This window comes from Juglans microcarpa x Juglans regia, chromosome 4D (genome assembly GCF_004785595.1).
Source record: "Juglans microcarpa x Juglans regia isolate MS1-56 chromosome 4D, Jm3101_v1.0, whole genome shotgun sequence".
NCBI classification, from domain to species: domain Eukaryota; kingdom Viridiplantae; phylum Streptophyta; class Magnoliopsida; order Fagales; family Juglandaceae; genus Juglans; species Juglans microcarpa x Juglans regia.
The window spans coordinates 29027496-29044750 of NC_054600.1; the positions used below are offsets into that span (position 1 = coordinate 29027496).

Consider the following 17255-nt stretch of genomic DNA (forward strand, 5'->3'; position numbering starts at 1 on the left):
AACTCAATAATTCGTAAGAGATCTAAAATTTATAATTTTTTCACTGTTAATAAATCCAATGCAATATAAAAAGAAGGAAAAAGTTGCTCTTCCCACTAGTATCTCCTGAGGGCTACAGTAATTAAGTAAATATTTTTTAATAATATTTTAAATTTTTTAAAAATATTAAAAAAATATATGTAAAAAATTAAAATCAAAATAAACGAGCGAGAGCCCTAGAGCATAAAGAAATAGGATGTCTCATCTATTTAATTAATCACAATAAGATTAATATAATGTGCTTCATACGCGTTTGAGAAGAGCGTACAATTTTGAGATCGTTGACGCCATGGTTTGAGCTCCTTTGACACGGTGCCATTCACTATTCAGACTAAAAATGTAAATACGGAGTCAACAAATTGGCAAATTCGACCTTTTCCGCTAGAAAGTTTTTCACTATTTCTTTCTGTAAACAGAAATGCTAAACCCACAAAAAATTGGCTCCCGAAACTTTTTTTTTTTTTTTTTAACTTAGTAATTAAGTTAGTGTTTTTTAATGATGTTGTGAGTTTTTTATTTTTTTTTTAAATATTTATGATGATTAAAAAAATACATAAAAAATAAAAAAATAAAAAAATAAAATACACTGTTCGGGACACATTTCGGGAGATTTATTCGGTGACTGTAGAATGACTCTTCTGGAAAATGTTCGGTACAGACACTTTGGCTCACCCATCCCGCGAATGAAGCACACATGGCATCAGCTTTAACTTTTTTATATTAAAAAAAAATACAAAAGAAGAAGAACTTGGCATCGAAAATAAATAGCTGGGAAGAACGACAAGGAACATCGCACACATTTATTACATTGACAAACTGGAAGAAAAAACCATAAACTGGATCAGCCCTTGTTCTCTCCCCCTCTCCCCCCAACCCATTCTTCCATGGCTGGTTGTGCTTTGCTGGTAATCGATGAAGTCGAATCTGTGGTTTTTAAAAAAAATAAAAAAAAATCCAAAAGAACATATGGGTTTTGGACAAAAGAAAATAATAATAATAATGAATCTAGTAAATCATGAGAAAGGTGAAGCTGAATCTCCTGCTTTGGAAAAAAATCAAAAATGGGTGTAAGTTAATCTTACAAGTTCTCAGCTTAGAATCTCAGGCATATAGTTCAAGTTTTGTTTTGTTCGCTTTCAAGGATTAGTAAGTCATCCTTGTAAAGATCATTTCAGTTTCTATAATTTCTATAAGTGTGAGCATCTTGTTACCTAATCTTAATATTTAGATGATATTCTTACAAAAACATTCATGGTTCTAGAATCTAAATTTTGTTGTTGCTGGAGACCAGATCGAACAACCAATAAACCAACACTTAAACAAAGCATTTCATAGAGAGAGAGAGAGATATATATATATATATATATATTTGGGCCTTTTTTTATTTTTGCGGGAGAATTTTGCAAGAGCTTCGTCTTCCTCTTTAATGGGGAAGAAAATGACTTTTGGTTCACAACATCTACGAGGAGGGAGGGGTAAATGGGGAAGAATAAAATGGTGAACAGGAACTCTAATTAATGATTAAATACAGCCTCATTCCACGTCATTGTCGGTGCACACGGGTGCGTGATTTCGCCTTCAACAAGAATTTTCCCTTCTTTGTATTTACCTCTATACTTTAATAATAGAGAAATTATATTTGCAATCCCCACTTGGTGTGCTGACCTATTGACGTGTTTCATTAAATGGAAAAAAGTATAATTTTGAAAATGACATTATTGTAATTTTAAAAAGTTTTTAAAGATAAAATTGTTCAAGTTTGCATGAGCAGACCCTATTGGAGATTGTACGTAGACTAACTCTTAATAATATTAGGACGGTGTGGAATGTTTGGATAATCAAATGAGATTATAATTTTATGAATAATAGTGTTACAATTCAGAGAAAAAGAAAAGCTCTTTTTTTTTATGAATATATTATGTACAACTTGAAAACAGAGAAGGCAATGAACTCTTTTATTTATAGAGTTCCAGACTTTACAAAAAAAATAAAATCAGAACTAACTAACTAATCTTGCACATGTGTGTGCTGAAATGTGTTTATTTCTTATAGTCCCCTTCAAGATGGAGTATATACATTATATATACCCATCTTAGAAAGCAAATAAGTAAACAAGGACGAGCCTAAAGATTTAGTGAGAATGTCAGCAATTTGATTTTGTGAAGATACATGTAAAGTGCACAATAAACCAGCTTGAATATTTTCCCAAATCAAATGACAATCCAACTTGATGTGTTTAGTACGCTCATGAAACACCTAATTAGCTGCAATGTGTAGGGCAAGTTGATTATCACATAATAATAGGGCAGCATTAGAATGATCCTGATGTAACTCTTTAATCAAAGCCAAAATTCAAGTAACTTCACATACAACAGCAGTCATTAATCTATACTCTGCCTCTGCTTATGAGTAATAAATTGTTTGTTACTTTTTGGACTTCCATGAGATTAAAGAATCACCAACGAATACACAATACCCATAAATTGATCTTCTGGAATATGGACAACTTGCCCAATTTGAATCAGCAAATGCTTTGATGTGTAATGAAGAACCATCTGAAAGAAAGATGCCTTGACCAGGAGCCTTTTTTATATACCTCAAAATTTGATGTGTTGCTTGCATATGAGGAACTTGAGGAGATGCCAAAAATTGACTAAGATAATGAACTGAAAAGACAATGTCAGGCCTAGTATGGGTTAAGTACAACAAACGACCTATCAACCTTCTATATAAAGTAGGATCTGATAATAACTCTCCATCAATTCTAGAAAGTTTAGAATGATGATCCATGAGAAAATTTACTGATTTGGCAGCCAATAACCCAACATCTGAAAGTAATTCCAATGCGTATTTCCTTTGACACGGGCAAATGCCTTTTTTAGATCTAGTTATTTATAGCCTCATAAAATATCTGACAACACCCAAATCTTTCAACTTAAATTGCTCATGCATAAACTCTTTAAGAGCAGCAATAGATGACTCATCATTACTTGCAATTAAAATGTCATCAACATAAACAAGTAATGCTATGAAAGAAGAACCTTACTTCCTTGTAAACAAGGAATAATCACATTTTGACTGCATAAACCTGTAATCAAGAAGTGCATTAGTGAATTTAAAATTCATTTGACGTGAAGCTTGCTTCAAGTCATATAATGACTTTTGCAACTTACAAACTCTTTTATCTCTCTTTGCAAGATAATCAGGAGGTGCTGACATGTACACTTCTTCTTCTAGATCTCCATTTAAAAATGCATTATTGACATCTAGTTAGGACAATAACCAACCATGCATAGTAGCCAAAGAAATAACACATCTAACAGTAACTATCTTGGCTACAGGAGAAAATATTTCAAAGTAATCTAAATCTTTTTGCTGAGTATAACCCTTAGCAACTAATCTAGCCTTATACCTTTCTAAACAACCATTAACTTTATATTTTATCTTGTAAACTCACTTGCAACCTATGAGAACTTTGTTTGGTGGAAGGTTAAAAAGAGATCAAGTGTGGTTTTCTTCTAAGGCAAATAATTTAGCATTCATAGCATCTTTCCAATGAGAATGCTTGATTTCTCGATGATAAAATTATGGTTCTGTTTGAGAAGATATGGCTAAGCTGAAAACACGATAAAGAGCTGAAAGCTTTGAATAAGAAAGAAAATTAGAAAGATTATGTCTTATACCTGGTTGTGGTTGAGTGGAACTTGCAGATGGAATGTTGGTGGCAGTCGATGCAACAAGATTACAATGATATGATTGTAAATAGTCATGAGTTTTGTGTAGTCTAGTGGACTTTTGAAGTGCTGGAAATTGTTTAGGATCATTTAGAAGAATTGAATATGAATCTGAAGCATTGGGAACTAAAACTGAAGCACTAATTTGTGAATTGGAAGGTGTATTGATTGTAGGAATTTCAGGAATGGATAGAGGAAGAACAATATCATTTTCAAAATGTATAGCAGAAGATTTTTGTTGATATGGAAAAACAAACTCGTGGAAAACAACATCTCTAGATATGAAAACATATTGGAGTCAAGATCAAAGATTTTATAACCTTTGATGCCAAGGGGATAACCATGAAATATACACTTCTTAGCTCAAGCATCAAATTTTGATCTATTATGATTAAGGGTTGAGACAAAACATAACCAACCAAATACTCTTAGATGACTATATGATGGAATAGAACCATATAAGGTTTCATGAGGAGATTTGTTACCAAGTAAAGGAGTAGGTATTCTATTTATGAGATATGCTGCAGTTAACACACAATTACCCCAAAAATGTAGAGTAACATTAGATTGAAACCTAAGTGCCATAGTTACATTTAAAAGATGTTGATGTTTCCTTTCAGCTACATTAATTTGTTGTGGTGTATTGACACAATAAGTTTGATGAAGAATACCATTTGAAGACAGGAAATCAATCATAAAAAAGTCTGATCCATTGTCACTTCTAATAGATTGAATTTTGGTTTTAAATTGTGCTTTTATCATGTTGTAAAATGATGCAAAAAGATGCTTAACATCAGCTTTTGACTTTATCAAATAAACCCATGCGCATCTTGAATGATCATCAACAAGAGTTAAAAAATATTTGAAACAATTAGAAGGTTGAGATATTAAAAGGACCTCAAACATCACAATGAACTAATTGAAAAGGTAAATTTGAAACACTAGAACTATGAGAAAATGATTGTCTTTTCTATTTTGCCATAGGACAAATATTACAAGGAAATGTATGAAAATTTGAAAAGGAATCTACTGGAAATGTTTGAGAAATAAGAGACATTCTTGGTAAAGAAGGATGACCTAGGTGATAATGCCAAATGTCAAATCTAGAAAATTTTACAGTATTTGCAGAAATGAAATTGATAATACTCTTGGATGGCTTTGATGGTGCACAAACAACTGGCTGTTGCAAAATGTATAACCCTTCACATTTTTTACCCGTCCCAATCATCTTTCATAGCACAAGGTCCTGCATAAAATATAAATCAGGTAAAAAGACAAATGCACATTTATGATTAGAGGTAAGCTTGCTAACAGATAATAAATTGTAGAAAAAAAAAGGTACGCAAAGTGCATCTGTCAATATCAAAGAATCTGATAATCTAATATTACCAAGATGAGTGACAACAACAACTGTACCATTTGGAAGTTTTACTGTAGTGTGAAGAATAGAAGTAATAGTAGTAAAGAAATCTAAAGAATGCACTATATGATCAGCAGCTCATGTATCAATGATCCAGGAGCGAGATAAATCTTCAATAGAAAGACTATTGCAAGAAAAAACTGAATGAGGAAAACCTGATGCATAAGGCATATTATTGTCAATAGGCATACTAGCAAGCTGGTCAGACACTTGCTTTGTAGCCGAAGAAAACTTCTCTTTCTAATAGTCCCCTTCAAGATGGAGTATATACATCATATATACCCATCTTGGAAAGCAAAGAAGTAAACAAGGATGAGCCTAAAAGTTTAGTGTGAATGTCAGCAATCTAATTTTGTGAAGATACATGTAAAGTGCGCAATAAACCAATTTTTCCGAATCAAATGACAATTCAACTCGATGTGTTTAGTACGCTCATGAAATACCGGATTAGCTACAATGTGTAGGGTAGCTTGATTATCACATAATAATAGGGCAGCATTAGAATGATCATGTTGTAACTCTTTAATCAAAGCCAAAATCCAAGTAACTTCACATACAACAGCAGTCATTGATCTATACTCTGCCTCTGCTGATGAGCGAGAAATTGTTTGTTGCTTTTTGGACTTCCATGAGATTAAAGAATTACCAATAAATACATAATACCCAGACATTGATCTTCTAGAATCTGGACAACTTTCCTAATCTAAATTAGCAAATGCTTTGATGTGTAATGAAGAACCATCTCAAAGAAAGATGCCTTGACCATGAGCCTTTTTTATATACCTCAAAATTCGATGTGCTGCTTGCATATGAGGAACTTGAGGAGATGTCAAAAACTGACTAAGATATTGAACTAAAAAAGCAATGTCAATCCCGATATGGGTTAAATACAACAAACGACCTATCAGCCTTCTATACGAAGTAGGATCTGATAATAACTCTCCATCATTTCTAGAAAGTTTGGAATGATTATCCATGAGAAAATTTACTAGTTTGGCAGCCAATAACCCAGCATCTGAAAGTAATTCTAGTGCATATTTCCTTTGACACAAGCAAATGTCTTTCTTAGATCTAGCTATTTCCAACCCCATAAAATATTTGATAGCACCCAAATCTTTAAACTTAAATTGGCGATGCAGAAACTCTTTAAGAGCAACGACAGATGACTCATCATTACTTGCAATTAAAATGTCATCAGCATACACAAATAATGCTATGAAAGAAGAATCTTGCTTCCTTGTAAGAAAAATCATTCCAGGAGAATCTCCATTCTGTAAGAAAAATGGACTAGTTGAGTCGTCAACCGTGGAGGATGATAAAGAAAATGCTATTTCGTAATCTAATCTGATACCATGTTACAATTCAGATAAGAAGAAAAGCTCTTTATTTCAGATAAATATATTTTGTACAACTTGAAAACAAAGAAGGCAATGAGCTATTCTATTTATAGAGTTTCAGACTTTACAAAGAAAATAAAATCATAACTAACTAATCTTGCTAACCTATCATGTATTAACATGTGTGTGTAGTGACGTGTTTATTTCTAATAAGTAGTAAAATTATTTGAGATAAGATGTTTTATTATGTTTTGAAAAATGAGAGAGAGAAAATTAAATAAAAGTATTATAAAGTTCAAAAATTATTAAAATATAATTTTATAATATAATTCTTTTGTTTTGAAATTAGATCAAGTTGTATAATTCTATAAATAGTAAAATCAAGTCATTTTATATATTTATTTATATGTAATTCTTTTATATTCTTCTTTAAAAGATAGCTTGGCCAGTCAGTCAGCACTTCGACAAACAAATTATAGAAGAGAGAGAGAGAGAGAGAGAGAGAGAGGAAACGCCACTCCTAGCTGTTGTCCCGCCAGTCAAATTCTTCAATGATTTGATTAGACTTTTGGTGTGCCAAGTACTAAATTACATTCCCAACATTTAACCCCAAGTTTATTATAAATGTTGTCTATTTAAAAATATAAAGAAAAATAATAATATGTGTATTATTTGTAACTTTATAAACAAATTTAAAAAACGCACGTGCTAATGTTTCATATTTCATTATTTAAGATGGTTTGCATAAACTTGATCTGTCAACCTTCTACTACTGCAATATCGGTTCCGTTAAAACTATATGTATGTACATGTGCGACATTTACGTCCGGATGGTTTTTGTCTTCGATCTATGTGAGCATTAGACATGATCGACAAACTGATCAGTAGGGATAGCATGCACGCATCATTTCCAATTTCCCTTCGCGGTTATAAAGACAGAGATATAGATCATCGAGCTGCTGCTTTAATTTGAAACTCTAAAATAAGAAAAACACATAAATTTAATTTTTAACAATTTTTATTTATAAGTAATCGAGTGAATTTATCAAATACCATTAAATATTCAACAAATATTATTAAAACCATTTTATTTGCCTATGTCCCTTTAATCTAAATAATAGAACTCATACATAAATTCTACGGAATCCGCTCAAACAACACCGGAACTTGTTTTCCAACATATATATTAACACCATCTAAGTGCAGGAGAGATTGCATGGTGTTAATTACAGGATCCACACAAATTATCTAACCTCCAAAGGAAGAAAGTTTGCATGCAAACTAATTGATTGGTTGGACTACAGGTCTCCAGTAGTACTGCTGTATGGTTAATTGCTTGGACCACATCTCCACTGTAATTAATGTGTTTGGATAATTAATATTAATATATTGTAAGAAAGTACAACAGAAAAATTCCTCAACCTCAACTTATACAATTGTTCCACAAATTTTTCCAAATTGACAAATTCCCAAGATTTACTGTTAGTGGTGAAGTATACTATATAGTACAAAATTAGAGTAACACTTGACAAATCCACAACTTAAATATCTTATCAAAAGAGAACAAGAAGAAAACTTCTGTGTATTTCAGACAGTTTCAAAAAACCAAATGAGGACTATATACAGCCTATACCGGAGAGCTTTTGTATATAGACCTTCTACACAGGACTAGCCTTTAATTGCCAAAATGAATGGCAGTAACGCAAGCCATACGTTACAAACAAATAACGCATGGCTTACACTGCAGTAAAGGAGGGGTCAGCCCCAGGATCATCCGCCGAGGCATTACAAGAAAGTCGTACGTAGTCTTAATCTTGTTATCATACAAAGATCACAATAATAGGCCGTTCGATATCGCCTAAAGTTAGGAATAGCCTAGCATGCAGGAACGCACCTAGCTTGGAGGTCAGGATCTCAAATAGTAAAAAGGATTTTAGAGATCGAATTCCCATGCATACAGATACGAATAAATAGGAGTAGCCACAACACATTAATTTACGTACAAACGGGAAAACAACATGACATACTGAAGGACCGGAACAAGTTCTGTTCTAGTTCCTCGTACAATTTGATTAAACTCGGTGACATCTTGAAATGACCAGACTCCAAGGGCTTATTTCTTGCATGAGTCTTCTCCATCTTACCACAATTTCAGCTACAGAAGAGAGAGCCTACAGGAAATTCAAGGAAAGACGTAAGCGACAATATGGTAATATGTCATCGAAGAGGCCAGCATGCAAGCTGGGAAATGCATTTGAAAATTATGTCTCGACGCCAGCTCGTCTTACACTAGGACTTACTGTTAAGAACTATGGTGGAAAAAAGAATCAGAAGAAATCAATATTTTTCTGGGTGTCGTTACTGCTTTACCCTAATTTGAGAGATGTATCGGAACTGTCGTCTTCTAGAGAAGGGGGGCCACCGCTGCTGCTGCAGACATTGGTGACAGATTCCGACGACATGCCTTCTTCCTGGACGAGGATGTCCGACTCCACAAGAACAGGTCTTTTTCCCTTGCAAGACATCATCATCTGAAATCCAAAAATATCATCCACCATTTTGTGCAGAATGTAAAAACAAACAAACAAAGCAAATCAAATAAATATTCTTACCTTCTGCTTCAATTGCCTGTTCTCCTCTAACAACTGAGCTCCCTGCATTTGGCAGCCAGTCCAAGAACACAAGTGAACAAAGGAAACATTAAAACTTGAACTTCGTTGGTAAGGAGATTACAACATCTCAGAAAAATAAAACCAAACTGACACCAAGACTAGCTAGGTCTCCAAAGCATGTTAAGAACGAAATAATTCTCTTATCAATTCATGATGTCTCTTTCTAGCTAGACATCTCTCTCTAATGAAACACAACGTAGGTTTCCCCAGTTGCCAGTCTGACTAAAACCACTTTCACTTGAGGGACTGCGACACATATGGAATCAGAACACAGCCAAGAAGCATATAATTACCACCTGGTTTCATGAAAACCCCATACTTTTCCTTGTTTTTTCTTGATGAATGTCCATAAAGGTACACCTACTACCATTCTGTTTCAACAACTTCATTCTAATATTTTATTATTTCCTTTACTTTCCTTTTCCTTCCCTCTGGTTCAATTTCATCCCAATAACTTCATCTCTAGAATTACAATGCACTTTCTTATTATTAATTATATTTATATCAAATAATATTAATCATCTTTCTTTTAATATTTTTTAAAATATAAGAAATTATTTTTTGCATCTATCTATAACCATGCAAAAATGATAAGAATATGAGAAAATATGAATAAATTTTTTATTAATTATTTATAAAGTACAAAATAATGCAATAATCTTATAACAAATTATAATACAAGTAATGTTCATCTATCTAATTTAATTAAAGAAATAATAATAATAAAAATAATAATATTTTATTATTATAGAGAGTGATGGCTAATTCAATGTAGATTCAAGTCTTGAGTGATTGGCTGGAAGTAAAAATATTTCTTGAGCAAAATTTTGAAGAATAGGATCGCCAGATGACTAATCCAATGCAAATGCTCCAAGGAGTCTGTTTACTAACCTTTCTTTCAAGTGTAGTAATCTCAGTCAGCAACCGATCTTCCTGAAAGAAAGAGGAAGGCCCACACGATTCTTTATATAATATTCTTACGTAGTTTGATATGTATATACTACAGAAAGGAACCAGCAAAAACCTTAGTCTCAAGCACACGGCTAAGTCCAGCTTCAAGCATTTTCTCCAATTGCTGCAATTCCTCTAAATTTAATCCTTCAAGATCCTCTCCTCTTGTCTGCCTGCAGGCAAAAGTGTCTAAATTTAGCATCAGCAAATACTGGGAAAGATTATCCTTTAGCAACTATTAATACCTTAGCTGGTGGGTCTTATCTGCCACTTCCTTACTCAATCTGACGTGATTATTATTCTCTAGCTGAAAATAACGAAAAAAGTGGTCAGATGACCTCCTTTAAGCATAAAGCCTAAAACAAAAGGCAACATTCCCGTGTCTGACTTGGATCTACAATTTATATGAAATGCCATTTCCTCCATGTCAATTAGCACGGCGGAGCATTACAGGAGTCCTTGCAAACGTTTAATCAGAGCTTTTCGGTAATTCTTGAAATATGATTAGCAATATATTACCTGTAGTTCAAGGGATGGCTGATCCATTTGTTTAATGCCATTAGATTGCATATTATACCTTCCAAGTATATCCTTCATACTTCAGAAGAAGAAGGACAACACAGTTAGAAGATGATCGATCCATGCACTGAAAGAAGTGAACTTCTAAAACATAAGATAGAAAAATTAATGGTTGCCATGAATCTGTACCCCAGGTTGATCTGTACCTTAAAAACTTGTCAATCCACCTGTTTTAGTATGCACGCATCTATATATTGGAGAAAGTTCATCTCCATTTAATAACTCCATGCTTTAAATTCTTAACAATTTGTGATCAGAATTGTAACCGACAAACAAAAAAATCATTTCAAAATTCTAATTCAAGCTTGAGCACCTAATTAGGTGGAATAGAAATAAACACATTATATAGTGGACTTTACTACCGTATATTACATTCCTTATGAATTCCTTTTAAAAATATTAAATATTTAATAAACAAAGTTTAGTTCAATATCTCATTGAAGGTCTTCAAATTTGAATAAAAACTCGAAGAGATCTCGAACCAAAATTGCCATACCAATTTCAACATTACCAATTGACACCATATATAAATTAAGATGTGTTGGACAATCATGTCAACCAACTTTGTCAAGAAAAATTTTATTCATTATTCAGCTTCCTTGAAATTAGCTGTGGGAAATTAATTATGGATGACATGAAATTGATCAGCTTTCAGCTTGAAATTATCCAAGCTGAACAATGAAAAATTAGCTGGGTAGGAAAGTTTATTAAGACCTCTTTTGGTTATGCAATACAGATGAGATAAGATGTTTACTGAAAGTTGAATAAAATATTATTATAATATAATTTGAAAAAATAGAATTGTTTATTAAATTTTATGTGAAAGTTTAAAAAAAAATATATTGATTATATAAGATGAGATAATCTTGTTTTGTGTAACCAAACCAGCCTAAGTATCTTCATTGTTCCGCATTGAGAATATATAAAAAATATATAGCTTTTCAATAAATTAGCTATGGTAGAAGAAAGGCATATAGTCATATGATATGAGAAATTAATATAATGCGAGAATTACAATGGACGACAAAAAATTGATAAATGGGAATTAAAAAGAACTAGAGTTAATATATTTTAGCATATTGGAAGATGTTAAATTCTTTAACATACCATACCATACCATACCTTATGCTTAACAAATGATATTGATATGATATTGTCCATAAGCCATTAGATCGGCATATATCGCCTAATTTATAACAAAAAATTCTTAATAAAGTAAATCATGAATTAAAATCATCTTTATAAATTGCTCAAGGAAAAACAATAAAAGGTTCCCGATGACTATCATTTAAATTGTGGCTCATCGGAGTGAACTTTCGTATTTTTGTGTCTTTCCTAGTTATTTATAAAGAGATGAAATCAGCTTCAAGGCAGCTGATCATCAATTTTCAATAGCAAGAGATCGATCAGGAAATTCCTTCGAGTGATGATCTATGCCGAGCCGGATGAAGGCCTGGCCTCGGTACCTCTTACTAAAGTTGAGACCTTATCTATGTCTTTCTAATAAGATAATCCATGAGTTTATACATGTGATAACAGTACACCAAACATTATCAATAGTTTTTATGTTGTATTTCTCTAGAAATTTTAGACAATTATCTTAATTTGTTGACTAGCTATACTATAACCAACCCGAGCACAAACTCCTAAGTTTGTATCTAAGATCGTTCAACAATGTAAATTGCTGATCTTATGTAAGTAAACATTGATCAATTTACCAATCATCCTTAATGCAATTATATATTTTCTTCCAAACAAAACCACCCAAACTATACCAAATTAAAACATCAAGAGAAATTCTATTTGTAGTCCCCACTTAAAGACTGTATGTGCAAACCCTTTATTAAATGAGAAAAAAAAATCATTTTAAGAGGGATGGTTTTATAATTTTAAAAATTTTTAAAGATAAAATTGCTTAGACTTGTATTACAATCCACAAATAGGGACTGTACCTAGCATTGCTTTAGGAATAATTTGGCATCAAACGGACCACTATTTTCAAATGGAAAATAGGGAATCTTAATATATACTACATATAGAAACTTTTGTTTTGCTGGATTTGGATTATTCCATTACTAAAATGGGATTTTGTAACTTTTGTTGTCGATCTGTCATGAGAATTGTGAAACATACTAATTAATTAACCAAATGATGCAGGTCAGTGGAGAATAAGTTCTAAGAAGGATATGAAGAAGCAGAGAAGCGACACCTGATCCATTGATATATTGTTGTTAGGAAATTTAATCCTATTTAGTAACTTAACTATGGATCTGGCACAGTATCTATAAATATTAGCTCATGTCTTGGTAACATTATTAATATAACTACTTCACATGATGCTCCCTGACAATCAAAGCCACAACATTTAAAGTTCTTTTCAAACGTCGACGTTGCTGTTATTTTTAAATGTTCTTAATTGCTGCCTCATCATTTATGTCAACCAATTAGAAGTAAGTGATACACATAATCATGCAAAGAACATTTTTTCCCAGCAAATACGAATGCCAATATCAACATCATGCATCTAAAAAATCATGTTTTTCCAAACCAGAATGTCACCAATGTGTAAAGATCGATGCAGCTTGATTGAATTATAGATAGCTTTAGATTAATGAAGGTAAATACCATAAGCCATACTATGTAGAAGACTGGGAGCCCAGGACTTTTTAAAGTATAAAGCATTAGCTGAATCACTTAGTCAGTATGACTGCTATGTACCTAATCACAGAGCTGATGAGACGTGATAACGACATAATTACATCATCTGTTTAAGAAATAATTTTCTGTAGCACTTGGTCTCATCTTCATCAACGATAAATTTATTGAGTCCTCCTTTCTCCTGCCAATTGCTCTAGATCTACCTAAAAGCATACATTAATGATTGGCAATTATACATGTCTCCAGTACCCTCTTGAACAAGTGTCTTCCTTATCCTATCCAAACCATCATTTTATTACATAAAACTGAACCATCTTAGATCACTTTGTCTTCTCTACTAAAAATATCGATCGAGATGGTTTGGCTACTTTCTAATGATTGGACTCGATCCGAAACTATTCTTCCTCAATTTTCCAACTCATTCAGCAAATTCCCGTTTTGATCAAACTCATTTTCCTGAGAATATAGATCGCCTCTTCCAACACTAACCGTTTCCTCAATTGATTTTCTAACACAATTTACCTACCATTAGTAATTACTACATGATTGCAAAAGAAGCTTCTTAATTAGTAGTTCACTTGAAAATTGGCACCACCATCAAACCAAAATAGATCAAAACCACGGCTAGACCACGTTAATTTTGGCTAAACAATCTTGCATCAGTTTAATAAAGCTTGATATGTGGTGTCGCTTACACGATTTATTTGCAAATCATAAGGCGAAACTATAATATATGTCTCTAGGCGTCTATATATAGTCCTCAAACACAGATGTCTTCCTTTCTAATCAATTGCTGTAAAAATACTTCAGAGATCAATATTCTATGGGCATAGCTCACGACGGTTACCTTACTTGAAGTATATTCCAACAGAAACAAATTCAGACTTCTGTTAAACCAACAAGAAGAACTCAGGAGTGATCTAACCATGATCAAGTAACCTTCAGATAACATGATCAATTAACATTTACATAGTTCTTCCGAGCTATCTAAAATATAACTAAGATTATTACACCCACTACGCACACTAAACTATGTAAAGATGGGAAGATGATCATGAAAAGGCAACACGAAGCGCAAACTTTTCGGTACACCACGAAGATACACTTAGCTATCTAATCGGTCGGAAGGACCACAAAGTCACCCGAAGATTAGATCATCGAGAAAGGAAATAACTTGAGGGAACGTGTCTCAAGACATTTTTATATGGGATGAGAGAATTTCATGTAAAAAAAATGAACATCAATAACTAAAGATCCTGAAATCGTATGGCATGATCATGAAGGGCATCTCGAACGGTAAAAGCCCAAAACGCATAAAACTGAAACACCCAGAAGTTTTTTGATCGAAACTTTCGCCTTTTTCTTACGACGTGGCTGAACAACACCTTTGGCTGCAACTACCAAAAAAGTTAGAACTGTTATTGCATGAAGACGGAGGCTAAATCTAAAAGATCAGGGAAGATCCTTGCTGGCTTCTGATTTCTCGATCGCTTAAACACCTACATAAAACCCTTAAAAGTTCATAACATTGAATATGGATACGATACGAGGCTTTCTGTTCACAGAAAGCACGAGATTTCGGCAAAGATCTCGCTTTTCTTGTTATGAAGGTAGTGTTGAACCTCCTAACCTGACCTCGACTGTATAGTACCCCAACCCCCCCCCCCCCCCCTTTTTTCTCTCAATCACACGCACGCACACACAAAAACACATAAACACGAACCAAAAGAGCTGGGAATGCTAGAAGATAAGTCAAATATTGATCAAAATGTAGGGTGATATCTTACAAACAAAAGTACAATAAGAAGTAAAAATGCAATACCTTGAGCTGCAAAACTCAAAGAGCTTTCCGGTAGCTGAGAAGATGATGAGCGCAACCTCAGCATCGCACAGAACAGAAAGCTCTTCAGCTTTCTTTAAAAGCCCTCGTCTTCTCTTGGAAAAGGTAACCTGCCTCGCCGTAACGTTGTCAATCTTCTTGATCTTGATCTTCTCTCTCGCCATCCTTTCTCCCTCAAAAAATAAAACCAAGCCATTCACGTTCTCATATATACTAATCAAAAAAAGGCACATAAAATCGCACAGCATGGCACGGAAAAAAAACAGGTTTCTGCAAAATTCCTCGTTTCTACTAAATTTGGAGAAATTTATAAGCAGAAACCCTAGAACAGCACCTGTCACAGATCTAGGTTAAGGAGAAAAAAATAAAAAATAAAATAAAAACCCCATAAAAGCCCACCAGCCTTAGCTTATGAACATGCAGACCTGCAGAAGAGGAGAGAACTGGAATTGGTGGGATTTTTGTTCTTTACCTTGCTGTATACTGGTCAGGAACACCGTTGGGTCTGAGAGCTTTAACCAAAAGTCACCAATTATGAGTCAAGAAGAGCTAAAAATAATTTGAGAGAGATAAAGAGAGACCAGTTTGTGTTCAAGAAAGGAAAGGGCGCTTTCCCATTTATAGCTAAACAGGACCTAAAAGAGTTCAGAAAAATACCCTAGCGTGTGCGCGACTGGGGGAGGAAGTAGGATATTTTATTTTTTATTTTTCCTCATTAGTTTCTCGATAAATTAAATTATTTTTTATTTTTTCTATTTTTAACATGTGGACGATCTGCTTTCCGTACATCCATAGCCATGCCGTCATCGCATAATTACTCCCTACCTGAGCACTTTCCACTTCATAGTTTCATAGGGTTTTCTGTGTACTCACCGAAAGATAAATTTGGGTACCATTCGTAATACCATGATCTTTTCTTTTTTCTGATAAATCTTATTATTTCTCCTTTTTCCTTGCATTTAAAGAGATGTCAGAATACAGATTCGAACTGTCCATATAAAAATAGAAAAAATCTATCCAACTTTGGTATTATTCACACAATCTCTCCGCATCAAAATTTTTTTAATTTTTATTTTTTTTTATCAAATATTTAATATATAAATAAGGAATAGAATAATTGAATTAATTTAAAAAAATTAACTCAAAATAAAAATAAAAAAATTTTTACAAATTAAAATTTTTTTTAAAATATAGTATATAGAAATTGGAGAGATTATGTATCAAAACTCATAAAAATATGCCAGTTATTTCAATCAACTCTTGCTAAAGACTGATCATGGTTGTTAAAAGTGATTTGAACTCATTTTAAATTAATTATTTTGAGATTTTCGTATAAAATTTAAATTAATTTTAATCTATTTTATATATTTAAATAATTTATTTATATTTAAATACATTTCAATTCAATTTATAAAATACTAAAATTATATATTGATGGGACATACTATTTTTCAACTTATCGTACAAAATTTAAATTTATATCAACTTATTTCATATATTCAAACACTTTTGTTAATTCTTATTTATATTTAAACATATCTCAATTAGATTTATAAAATATTATTATTTATATGCATATTTGGAATTATAGTTAAAAATATAATTTATAGATTTGGAGCTTGTATCTTATAACTTAATAAGTAATAAGTTGTACTATTAAAAAATTATTTACTATTTTATAACCATTTGTTCAAAACACTTTCACTTTGACATCCAATCAAGCAATAAAAATTTATATTTTTCCTTCTCTTCACTTCTCTTATCTTTTCTTTCCTTATAATCATCTAGAACAAAAAAGATTAATCACTTGTTCTCTTTTCTTTTCTTATAAATTTAGGCCAAATTGTAGGATCGCTAGTTCTGGTTTTTAACATATAGGTAGGTCCCAATTTTATTGTTAAAATATTTTTAACATTTTTTTTTTATAGACCAATGGTAGATACAATTTTAAATATGTAAGTCTAATGCATTATTTTAAAAAAAATAGTATTTTTCATTAAAAAATAATTTTTTCTTGTAAATTCG

The 17255-nt window shown here is 32.5% G+C and overlaps 1 protein-coding gene across 2 annotated transcripts; it reads right to left on the reverse strand.

Moving 5' to 3' along the window:
* Positions 1–8315: 8315 nt before the first annotated feature.
* On the reverse strand, positions 8316–15900 carry LOC121260634 (MADS-box protein SVP-like). 2 transcript variants are annotated; one of them, XM_041162574.1, is made up of 9 exons: positions 15703–15900; positions 15213–15395; positions 10673–10751; positions 10399–10460; positions 10227–10326; positions 10094–10135; positions 9143–9184; positions 8901–9061; positions 8316–8701 (listed from the first exon to the last, which is right to left on the reverse strand). In XM_041162574.1, the coding sequence occupies exons 2-9, from the start codon at positions 15392–15394 to the stop codon at positions 8686–8688; spliced, it is 684 nt and encodes a 227-aa protein (XP_041018508.1). In that variant the 5' UTR covers position 15395; positions 15703–15900; the 3' UTR covers positions 8316–8685. The 2 variants fall into 2 exon arrangements, with proteins under 2 accessions (XP_041018508.1, XP_041018509.1); XM_041162575.1 differs by having other exon boundaries at positions 15213–15403; positions 15703–15879.
* Positions 15901–17255: the final 1355 nt, after the last annotated feature.

Coding starts and splice junctions, on each gene's coding strand:
- LOC121260634 (XM_041162574.1), bottom strand. CDS start 15,394: ATGGCGAGAGAGAAGATCAAGATCAAGAAGATTGACAACGTTACGGCG. Junction 10,327..10,398: donor GATAAGACCCACCAGCTAAG/GTATTAATAGTT, acceptor TTTTGCCTGCAG/GCAGACAAGAGGAGAGGATC. Junction 9,185..10,093: donor TTACTACACTTGAAAGAAAG/GTTAGTAAACAG, acceptor TGCCAAATGCAG/GGAGCTCAGTTGTTAGAGGA.